This window comes from Fundulus heteroclitus, unplaced genomic scaffold, assembly GCF_011125445.2.
Source record: "Fundulus heteroclitus isolate FHET01 unplaced genomic scaffold, MU-UCD_Fhet_4.1 scaffold_64, whole genome shotgun sequence".
Lineage (NCBI taxonomy): Eukaryota > Metazoa > Chordata > Actinopteri > Cyprinodontiformes > Fundulidae > Fundulus > Fundulus heteroclitus.
Window position 1 is genome coordinate 430,490 of NW_023397077.1, and position 12,184 is coordinate 442,673.

At 41.1% G+C, this 12,184-nt stretch overlaps 1 protein-coding gene across 2 annotated transcripts in view; it reads right to left on the minus strand.

Moving 5' to 3' along the window:
• Positions 1–12,184, minus strand: part of LOC105917110 (3'-5' RNA helicase YTHDC2) — a 66,773-nt gene that overhangs the window by 23,760 nt on the left and 30,829 nt on the right. For both annotated transcript variants that reach the window (XM_036133557.1, XM_012851816.3), the window contains exons 14-16: positions 10,469–10,647; positions 5,522–5,618; positions 2,966–3,053 (exon numbers count right to left, since the gene is read on the minus strand). In XM_036133557.1, the coding sequence (XP_035989450.1) occupies positions 2,966–3,053; positions 5,522–5,618; positions 10,469–10,647 (364 nt within the window). The remainder of the gene's footprint in view (positions 1–2,965; positions 3,054–5,521; positions 5,619–10,468; positions 10,648–12,184) is intronic.

A 12,184-nucleotide genomic window follows, 5' to 3' on the forward strand; every position in this document is an offset into this window, starting at 1 on the left:
AAAAATCCCTTTTTTACTCAGGACCTTCTTCTTGTCATACGAGCAAAGATAGTCAAGTGTAAAGTACTCGAGGGACACAATACCGGTAATTTAATTTTTAAAATGAAAAACACAAGTTCTCTTTGTTTGTTAATTTGAAAGTAAGTAAATGCAGAATATTTTAATAAACAAAGGCATCCATATAAATGTATTTTTGTATAAACGAGATCAATAAATTACTTCACATCTGAAAGAGAGTTTAGCAGGTTTGCCCCATTAAAAACACAGAATGTCCAACATTTTTTTTATTTTCTTGATCTAGAAAAATGCTTTACTTGCTTCTCACCAGCAAAAATGCATGTCTGTCACTCTCTGTGAAAATGCTAACTGTAGTTATACAAAATTAATAAATGAGTGCAGTGAAGCCTGCTTACAAATAAGTCACTGAAAAGCAAAACACATCAATGATTAAAAAAAAAATAACTTTTGCATTGCATCTAAGATTTTACACTTTATTTATATAGCAGCAATTCACAAGACACTTCATCTGAAAACACTTTACAAAGTCAATTCTTTTAAATCATACAGACAGGTTCAAATGTTTTCCATTCCCCAACTTTCCCCCTGATTTGTCTTTGTTAGTCTGAGGTATTTGTGGTCAGTCTGCAGGTGTGAGAGGGGAAGCGAACCAACCCATCCCCACCTCAGTCGCAGTCAAACAAACTGAACTGATCACCGCACCAGCTTCCAAGTTTGTGTGACGGACAATTTCCTGTCAGCTTTTCCTTGAAAAAGATCACAACCTTTGCATGGAAAAGAACATATGCAAGTTTTATTTTATGCATACAAAACTTTTATAAATGACACTCCAGATCATTTTCATATTAGCGCCACGAAGTGATATTTTTGATCCTGTTTAATCATCTGAAGGTGAATGTGTTGTGTGTGTGTAATAATCCCCAGTCTTTCAGTCAGGACACAAAACTGGTCTGTTGGTGCAAAAACCCATTTCTTACAATCTGTCATGACTGTGAAAGTAGCGCAGTGTCCCAAGCTTTAAAATTAGAGATGGGCCGATACAGGTTTTTTAAGGCCGATAGCGATTCCAGATTATTTTGACATCAGGCAAACAGATACCCGATACGTGGGTAATTCTTGAAGCCGACAACAACACCATTGTTGTGTATAGGAGGAGAGGAAAAGAATCTGCCACTAAGACTGCACAGCTCTTTTGTTTAGAGGTGTCATGACTTCTGAGGTAAGAAAGCTTTAAATATTGAAGCTAGCCCAAGTTCACTCGCTAATGCATCAATAATGACGGAGACTCAACAAAGTAGCCAGATGAGCGAGAGCGCACCATGTCACACCCATGCCCAGAAAACACAACGCTGATCACTCTCATGAACTCACTATTGAGGCAATTGCATTAAATAGAGAAAAACTCATTTTACATGTCAAACATGTATGAGAAAGGGGAAAAAACTTCAAACTTGCACAATGCTCCTTTAAAAATAAATATACAACAATAAAAAAATAAACAAATACTTAAATGTTTGTGCACTTCATGTAGCAGCAGGAACCCTTTTGTGCAAATTTACATTCTGAGAACATTTATTAAACAGCAACTTAACCAAAATAATTTAAAATGTTAATCTGAATCTTGGTGTTTTTTTCAGCCAGTAATAAATTCAAATTAACTTCCTGAGAACATATCCTGTTTGATTTATATATTTAATTAATTTGTTTCTACTTAAAAAAGTTGTTGTAAAAGGATGTTTGACTATGCCCTCTATGATGCTCTAGCTGGTCTGAAGGAAACTGTCAAAGACGAACAGAGAGAAGAAGACGCGCACACACACACACACACACACACACACACACACACACACACCTGCTGTAGGTACACCACTCTGTCTCAACAGCAAAGAGGCTTAAATCGGAGGCAACCGGACTTTTACTAAATTTTCGCTTAGCACAAGTGCAGCTAATGACCAGGACACAGACCAGCTGACGTTAACAATGAGCTTCAATTAGAAAAGTGGCCCCAAAAAACACCTGCGTTGCAACTCTTAAACGTAACAACTTGTCCCTGCGAGACACTGAGAAGGAGGAGAACAAAAACGCTTCATATGGACATTATTTTATGTAAAGCAGAGGTGGCAGGTGGCCAGCTGGAGATCAGACGTTTTTTTAGACAGTGGAAAAGGAGGTTTATACTGACTTTAAGTGGCTTCGACCACCATTTAAAAAGAACAACGTTGATACGCGAGTTTAAGTGGCAGAGTGAAAGAGAAATAAAAAAATAAAAAAAATGCACTGCTCAGATGACCTGCCCGTTCGAGTGAAACAGAAGATGTTTCAGCCAGCTCACATACATAGAGGCAGACATTCAAAGCGCAAATACATCTAAATTAGACAGTTAAAAATACAAAAAAAGTTCAAAACTTACTGGCTTACAACTAGTCTTACATTACCAGCCGCTCTCTGCCAGGGAGGCAGCAGCAATCTATGCCATTTACGTGACTTCACATCATGGCGGCTGAATACGCTAATGGATCGGCCAACACGTAGATGTATCGGCCAATACCGATGCAGCAAAAAAACTCAAATATCGACCGAAAATATCAGACGACCTCCATTTAAAAATCACATAAAAATGTGAGTAAAATGCAGTTTTCTCCAATCATGATTTGATGTCCTTAGTTTCACCCTAGAAGACCCTAGAAGTTTAGCTTAATTTCACATGAATTCAACAGAAACCAATCAAAATCTGTCTTGATCGTGAAAGCTGCATAATGTGTCCCGACCTTTAAGGAAAGTATAATTTGTCTACAATTTTGAAAGGCTTTTTGCATTAATAAAAACATCAGCCTACATTTTTGAAAGTAATAATGAATGTAAAAATGAAAGTTAAGAACAACTGTAATATACAGACCAACATTTACATTTTCCTGCACACACTTGAGAAGTGAAAATGGTGACTCACTATCTTCCTGACACCAAACGGAGTAGGCTTCATGGCTCTTTTCTGATCCAGAGTCTGCATATCTGAATGCAGTGTGAATACCTGATAACTGAAAGAAGGGACACATCAGCCAAACAAACTACAACCACTGGTGTAGATCAACACACTGAACAAACAATTAAAGCAAGCTTTATATAGAAATATTTCCAAATAAACAGTATTATTTCAATTCAGAAAATTTTGCCTTGTGCCACTAAATGCGTCTAAGTCAAGCTTTGGTCAGATTGCAACAAGGCGGTAAAATGTGCATACCACAACAGGCAAAGAACTGATTTATGGGCCAAAATATTCCCAAATCTGCAACAATAAGTTGCAATATGCATGCAACATCAAAGGTATAGTGGACAATGTTTTTTTGGCTTCAAGTTCGGGCATGTCAGAATGCCAATCAGTGTGAAGTCCTCGCCTAACACCAATGTGCAAGCTCGTTCCCTGCTAGTTTCCTCTTGCTGCGCACTTCTAGCGTTTATGTATCGGGTTAGCTTTAGTGTTAGCCATTCATTGTAGCGCCGCTGCTCTCACCGTATACTTTGAAAATGGCTGAGAGCTGCAAGAAGCAAACTCTCTTACAAGTTTATGAGAAGAAGAGGAAGAAATAAGACCAGAGTGGATAAAGATTATTTCACACGGTCCCTCTGAGAAGCAGAAGAGCAGGTAGGATGGTCTTGCGTATGCACTATTCAAAAAGTGACTTGAGTATTTCTTGGCTACATTTCAGGAAGAATCGTCCACTCTACCTTTAACTTTGCCGATATCCCAATCAAAGCTTTAGACTGGATTTGGAGAGTGCTGCAAGTACTCCAGCTTATATGTGTCCAGATAGTCTTCAGAGAGGAGTTTCTGGATTAATTATGTTCATGCAATTTTCAAGACATTTATATAGTACTTATCTCAGCCTTATTAAAATGTTTAAGATAAGGTTTAGGTAGGTTATATCTAAAGCTATTTTTATTCTAATGACATGGTGATATAATAAACATTGTTTTAAGAATGTTATGACTCAGCCAATGAAAAAACAGCTGTTTTTTTCTCCACAAGTTTTCATTGCTCTAAACCAGGGCTTCCCAAACTTTTTTGGCGGCACACCCCCTTCCATGTCCCAGCCGGGTTGACGCACCCCCAAGATTGATTGATTGATTGATTGATTGATTGATTTATTTATTTATATATATCTATATATCTATATATATAAATAACAAAGCTTCTAAATCTGAGTCTGACGCACAATTTACGCTGCAAAGTACAAACACGCAGTAGTTTGATTTGTGTCCGATGACGAGCGAGCGAGCGAGCGAGAGAGAGAACTGGTGAAGCAGCACAGAGTAACAATAACAGAGTGCTCCATAAAGATGTTATTAATCAGAGAAATCTTTCTGATTGTTTCAAAGCGGTTACCTTCAGCGGGTAATCACGCCCACGGCAACACCTCGGCTCCCCCAGCCCGTTTCTGCCTGAATATGCGCTAAAAGTGCCTCTTTAAAATTAACTGCACGGTGCAGTCTGCACCTGTCCCAATCGCAATGAGAAGTATTACAGATCTGTGCGTGAGCATAGTCAAGAAATCCCCCCAGGAGCAGCGGTAACGACAGTGGTGTGCGTGTCATGCGCGTCAGTGATTGTCACCGGTTTAAAGTCGCGGCACCATGAGCAGCAGCGCTGCGCGATCCATGGAGACCGAGTCACTCAATTTAATCTCGGAAATAAAACTTTCGGCCCAAATTAAATGTTTCCTCTGCTGACATAAACAACGTAAAGTCAGGAGCTTGTTTTCGTCTCCCGGATCCGTTGCGATTCCCTCCTCTGTTGCCTCCAATTTCTCCCTCACTCTCTTCCTCTCCTCTTTAATGACTAACTTTCACCTTGGATGTCTCACCTGTTCCCCTGATTTCAGCCTATTGAGCATATTTGCGAGAATTATTGAAGCAGAGACCACAAGCCATATGCGCATATACAGCACAATGCTGATTTTTCCATCTTAAAATGAAGAGTAGAAGAAGATTTCTTCTAAATAAATACAGTTTATTAACATTTTCGTGTTAATAATGTATCGTTCCGTTATGACACCCAAGCACCAGACCGAGGTTTTGCTGCTAACACTTTATTTTAGGACAAACAAAACAGCAGAACAGCTTTCACTCCGCTGGTCCCCCGAATCACGACTCCTCTCCCCGGAAGCCACACATTTCTTCCGGTATGACCCCAAAGTAATCTGATTTAAAGGAACAGTAAGTGTGCAACAGCATTTAGCCATAAAGTCTAATAAGGAACATTACAATACATTTTTATTTATTGATTAAATTAAGTTTTTTTAGCTTTACAAAAGAAATGCTTATTTACACATCTTTATTGAGTGGGGGGAAAAAAACACGGTCAGACGCCATTACAGTTTTCGCCTCGTGCACCCCCTAGTGGCAGCTCGCGCACCCCCAGGGGTGCGCGCACCACACTTTGGGAAACCCTGCTCTAAACTATTATTAGAACTGTGCAATGACTTCCTTTTTCCTTAGATGGTACTACCTCTCAGAGTGTGTGGAGAACCTCTTATCATCAAAGAGGATACGATCCCTCAATGACACAATTTCATCATAACCAGGAAGAAATATGAGGACAGCACCTGCAGATCACAAGATAAAAGATCACATTGTGGCACAGTTTATGCAATGGTGACTACGTACATATGCTGACCTGAGCTCTTTGTGTCATAATGCTTATTAAAATTTAAAAAAATGCTGAGAATTCATGATAACTCACAAACCAACCACTCTAATTATTGGCAACCATGATTAGTAGACAGTGACAAAGAAAACATGCAACAACATGAACTTAAATTGCTAGAAATAGTGAATCCCCAAAGTCTTCTTACTACTCACAAGTATCTGGAGATAAGTAAAATGTTCATATTTACAGTTAACTTGATTGCAGTTAACCATTGTCTAATCTTGCAGTCTTGTAGCGTTTCATATTAGTAGGGCTCTCTGGAAAAGTCAAAATCAGGCGATGAAAAAAAATGCAGCCCTTGTGACTTGGACTTGCGGCTTTTGTTTTTTTGGAACAGGAACAGTGGAACAGGTATCTTATGGCTCAATCCCATGAGTGGTTGATGCCTTACATGGCATTGAGGGGCATCAAAACACACTCAAATTATTGATTCAAGTTATGAACATGTGTTTATTCATTTCAACAATAGCTGTGATTGAAAAGCCTGTGTGTTGGTTTTGGCCCCTAATGGACAATGTCACACTTCAGCAGGCTCTGTGGGTCCATCCAAACACCCTTATTGAGCGAGGACTTTTTAGCCAAAGCAACAGTGTGTCAGCAGTTCCCGTGATAAATGCTGTCTGAATACTGCATTCAGTAAGTAAGAAGGGAGGAAAAGGAGCCTGTATGCTTCCTCCCGCGGCTAGTTTTGGACACTCTAGGACACTCGCAAAGTCCCTTACCAGTGCTAAGGAGCTATGGGGTATCCCAGAACCCTTTGCATTATATGACATAACCACAGCCCTCCTCGTGGAAATCAATGAAAATGCCTGGAGATAAGAGATCGCACACTTTGTAGTTAATTTTCAGACGGCTGTAAGCCCGGATATGACTCGCATTATCCAAGTGACGTCATGACATCGGAGTCAAAGGCTGTCCAAATTCAGCACAGCAGTCTGATGCTCCTTTCCTCCCCATGACTGAGTTCTGACTGTTGACCCCATGAAAGGTCAAGGAGCAGCAAAGGACCGTGGGTCGGAGTCAAACCTGGGTCAACCGTGTCAAGGACTAAAGCCTCCGTACATGGGTCGCGCTACACGCTGCACCACCAGCACGCCCCACTAGATGCTATTGTTAAGGGTATTCAGATGGAGCCTGTGTCTTCCTCAGCTTCCTCTGACTCTGCGCCTTGGTCAAATTTATCTTGCTCCTCATGTGCATTATCCTCTCCTGTTTGAGCTACTCCCTCTTCTTCCTAAAAGGTCTATATCTGAGTCTCCCTCAATTATTCTATTAAGAATGCTCTCACACTATGTCATAGAGCTGTCTACTAAATTAATATGAAACAAACATGAAAAATCATGCTTGCCTTTCCTTGTTCCATAAAATGTGCCATAAGCCACACCGGATTATAAGGAGCACTAAATATTCTTCCCAAGTGTGTAATATCACTCCGCCCCTTCACGTCCACAGCTCTCTATCCGTCTCTGTCAGGAGGACAGAGTAGATGGACTACACTGCCCTGTTTCTAACATTAGGCCAAAATAAATGCAACTTTTACATTGAATTAAGTTACTAGGTGTATTGTTGCTAGCATGTACTCCGGGCATGGGCTGCCTAAAGGCTCCCACATACTCGGCTGTACTGTGTGCATACTGTTAGCTTAGTGGACTTGCCACCGACAAGTTTATAGTGTGACACCACGCAGTCGCGAACATTTAACACGTCATTTAATGCTCGGAATATCCACTGAGCGGAACAGCTTCATTCCTTACCAAAGTCGTACTTACCACATTGTACCACATAAAATGGGTCAGTAAGCATAACGGGAATCATATATAAAGCGCACCGCATTATAAGGCGCACCATCAATTTTTGAGAAAATTTAAGAGTTTTAAGGTGTGCCTTATAGTCTGAAAAAATATGGTAATTGAGATGGCAGCCATTTACAAAAGACAGCAAAAGGCTACTTGCCATGGCCACACCCATATATCATTGGAAAACTATGGTTGTCCTCTAAAAAATTCCAGGACTAAACAGAGTCACATGTAAAGCTTATGAGGAATTAAGAAAAAACTAAAGTGTACTAAAAAGGAATTGCTGGGTCTCAGGAGGATAATGCGTCTTCAGAGAGCATAGACAAATGTACCTCTTTTTGTTTTCCACAGACCCGGTAAGGCAGTAGCTTTAAGCGCCCCCTCCATTTTTCGCCCTGCTGCTATTAAGCAGCATGGCACTGACTGAAGAAATGGTGAGAAATGGTAGAATAAAAACGCAGCTCAGACTCTGCATGCCTGATCCACAATGGTATGGGTAAGGTAAGTGCATTTATATAGCACTTTTTAGTAACAAGATGATTCAAAGTGCTGATGAATCCGCTTTGCTTCATGTAGCGGCAGACAAGCCGTCCCCGGCTGTGGGCACTTAGCACATATGCGGGCGTGGTCTGTGTGTGTGTCGGCTTCTTCTGCTTCTTTCCTCCTGCAGAAGGCTACAGAGAACAAGGAGGCAGGTCTGCTGTCCTCAAATCACGGTTGTCCCCCCATCGACTAGATAAACCCCCTGAGAGGGGGCAAAAAAATCTGTCCGGGCAGGGGGAAAAGGTCCATGTATGTGGAGTAGAGTATGGCCTAGTGGAGTCCATGGAAAAGATCCACTATAGAGTCGGACATCACCCAAGGCTCTGTTCTTTTTTTTTCTTCTTGTGTGCAGATTGTTTTGCCCAGCTTTGGCTTAAAAACCTTGAACTGCTTCTTCCCTTGTCAGACGCCCCATCATCTATTGGCCTTCAGGGTTGCAACGGGCTGATCTTTGTTCGAGGACTACTTGCAGGTAGGTTTGTTGGCAAAGACGGTGTTTGCACCTCCTCTACGGTGATATGGTGTCTGTGACTTTGTTTTAGTACAAAATTAGACTAGAAATAAAATAATTTCACATTCATCAAAAAGGTAAACAGCTAATTTAAATTTAGGCATGACAAATACAGCCTTTTTAAAAACTCTTACTTATGTTTAATAGAATAGAATGTAAATGCCTTTAGTGTCCCACATTGGGGAAATTTGGGTGTGACCGCGGCATAAACAAGTAGAAGACACCAGACTTGCACACAAAATGAACCAATATGAAAAATAGCTAAATTTAAAGTTATCTCTCTCTTCTGCTGTCCAGCTTATCAGAAGGGGTGGGGGTGGTACTGTGCAACTATTAGTAGATTAGGCATATTTAGATAACTAGGAAATGTTGAAGTTGCTCTCAGCTATGCTTCAGCAGGTAAAAGCTGGGGTTTTATTTTTTTGTTAAATTCAACTTTTAAAACATTTGGTCTCTTTCTCTGCACTGCTTTTTGCCCGTCAATGTCTCCCTCCATGCATCAGCAGGTTAGGCTATCATTAGTTATCTGCCAGAACAGAATTTAACCAAACATCTAGGCAGATAATTTGCCTTGATTAATGTTATGAGTCAAGGTCCTCAAATTATTTAATACATCGTGACAGCCCTATATACGTTGCAGCAGTATTGTGTAATCATCCTGCTATTGATGGTTGTACTGCTATTCTCCATTTAAGCCTTTAGTGCAGGCAGACCTCGTGTGGCTGTCATGTAAGAACTTTTTTATTGGCTATTGTCTAAGCTAAGAGGGTCGGTAAGGTACAAACTGCCAGTCCTTCGTGTCTCAGATGGTGTCCGACAGCTCTGGGGTTACCTAGTGGCCAAACACAGCATTTGTACCTAAAGTGTTGCCCTGGTTCCACTGTAACCAGCCATTGAGGTTGGCTTGGTTTCAGCCTCTGTCTGATGTGACCGGTGATGGGTCCGAGTTGGATTTTCCTCTTTTCAAACAGTGTCTCTCTCGATTGTGGATGTCATCTGCCACGCTGACAGTGCAGGACACTTCCAGTGCCGGTGTGCAGGCCGACTCCGCCAGGAGTGTCTCTGCTTCCTGGGCAATTATTAGGCGGGTTCCACTAGAAACCCTATGTGCTGCTTTGTCATGGGCTTCCCCAAGCACGTTTGTCAGATTTTACGTCAGCACGGTCACCCCTCATCCTCTGAGCTAGGTTCTTCTTTAAGGATCCTTTGGGTCTTCTCAGTGAGGTATGTGCTCAGGATTCCACGTGACATAGTTGGTATTAGTCATTCAGTGCTTTCAAGCACTGCCCCCTGGTGTTCAGGAGGGATGAAACAGAATGGAAGTTACGCATGTAACTATGGTTCTATGAATCCAGGATGACCGGCAGAGATTGTCTGTCACCAGAAATCCTTTCATTCCGCTGCTACCCTGCATCGGGGCTGGGGTACTGATCTCCCTCCGGGACACGAACTACAGGAATCTTTGGTCAATCAATCCATCACTACTCAATAGAAATATGGTCAATTGTACTGTTTAAATCTATTATGTAAGACATAAAAAAAAAATTGTGCTTAACTAAATGGACAAGGAGGACCCTCAACACAACATGAAATGACAGAAAAGTTCAGAATTTTGAACTTGAGCGAAATTTTGCTTTGCTCTATTTTCACATCTACCGCACTGTTCTCAGTTTTATTTCAGCCATGTTTGACTGTTCGCATAGTAAATCATTAATTTGCTCCTGAACATGCCTTTACATAGGGATAACATGAATAGCTCGCTCAGCTTGTCTCGTTCGCGTTCTGTGTGAATGTACCTTGAGGTCAGAGTTTTGTCAGTCTGGAAAAGGAACCTGGTTGGAAGGAAAACAGTTCAAACTTGATGGATATGTTTGTTTTTCCGATGTCAAACCTCACCCTCATTAGTGGTGGTGCAGATGTTGTGGAGCAACATCATAATGAGATCAAGGTCCACCTGCTGGTCATCAAAGCTGTGGTGGTACTGGTTGAGGAGCTCTTGTTCTTCACTGCTCAGTTCTGTGGGGCTGCACTGAATTAAAGCTGATTCCTCCAGGTTGCTCACTTCTCCCATAGGACTGCACAATAACAAAAACACGTTTTCCACTTTCTGCACTCTTTATAGTATGCATAATGATTCCGCAAGAATAAAATAGGTAAACAGGGAAAACAATCTTCAGTTATTTAAAAAAAAAGGCAAATATATGGTTGCTACACTATGTTTTGAGTCACTGTCAAATAAAGCTGTGGGCCTTTTTTTTTTTAGGTAAGGTCACCAAACATGTGGATCACTTTTAGCCTATATCATTTCAGACATTTGTAGGTTAAAAAGTGAATAATCTACAGTTGGCTCATAGGCTCAGATCAACTCAAATAATTATCCTGTTTGGACTGGGAAAGGCTGTATGATTTCAAACTGGATTGAGACATTTTAATTGAGAGTCCCAATACATTTAAACTCCAGTTATTCATAAAACAATTTCCATTCAACCAACAAGCTGGTTTCTGAAAGGAATTAGACAGGCGTCTCTGAAAGGATGATGACACTATAGGCCCGTTTACACTACACTTTTTTAACCGAGCCGAGACCAGTCCGAGCTTGGTAACCAAAGCTCGTGTGTAAATGGTCAGCAGACTGAACTGAACCGCACTAGACATAACCGGACCGTGCTAAATGCAGACCAGTTCCTGAGTAGGTCTTGGCCTGTTTTTTTTTTATCCCGGTTATCTGATAACGAAGAGCTCATGGGCAGACCGCATCATCCCCTTACAGTCAGCTGACTGTCCGCGGTGTTTCCGGCGTGTCTGGCTGCACGTCCCGATTCACACTCCATTCAGACAAATTTCAGACATTCATAATACTAGCTTTCTTACCGTGACACACGGTTTCCAGAGATGATTCTGCTTAGCAGTGTGATAAACCTCAGTGTCTGTTGTTTCCTGCATCTGTAAATCCTTGTTAGACGTTCGTTTGTCTTATCCACTTCCCAAAAGCCGACTCTGTCTAACCATAACATCCTGAATGTTACAGTTGCTGCTGTTTTGATTTGCTTTGTCCCGCCTTCAATCCCAGAGAGCAGCAGTACCGCAGATCGCCACTAGGAGGCGAGGAGCAACCAAGGAACCGGCATAGTGTGGTGTGTAAACGGTCGTCTCGGCTTGGTTAAGTGATCCAAGCTCAGACTGGTCTCGACTCGGCTTAACAAGGGTAGTGTAAATGGGGCTAATGTAAAAGTAGTATCAATTTTGTTAAAAAACAAGTCTGTATTTGAACAGTTTTTTTTTTCAAAGTAGCATTATAGTGTTATAGACACCCAAAAAAACTGATATTTTACATACACACTATCACACATGCATACAAATATCACTCTTCTGATTAAGAGTGCTGGAAAGACCTTAATTTTGACATTGGATGGAGCTGGAATAACATTGTATCTTGCAGATGATTGGATGCTGTGCAGCTGGAAGGATTTTTGCTGGTACATTTTTACTTTTGGACGTTGTTATGATGCATAACCACGGGAACAAGTTGAGTTTTTGCAACTGGGAGCAGCTGATTAACAACTCAAAGCTCAAATAACCCTTCAATCATATCCCCGAATCCCAGATGAGTTG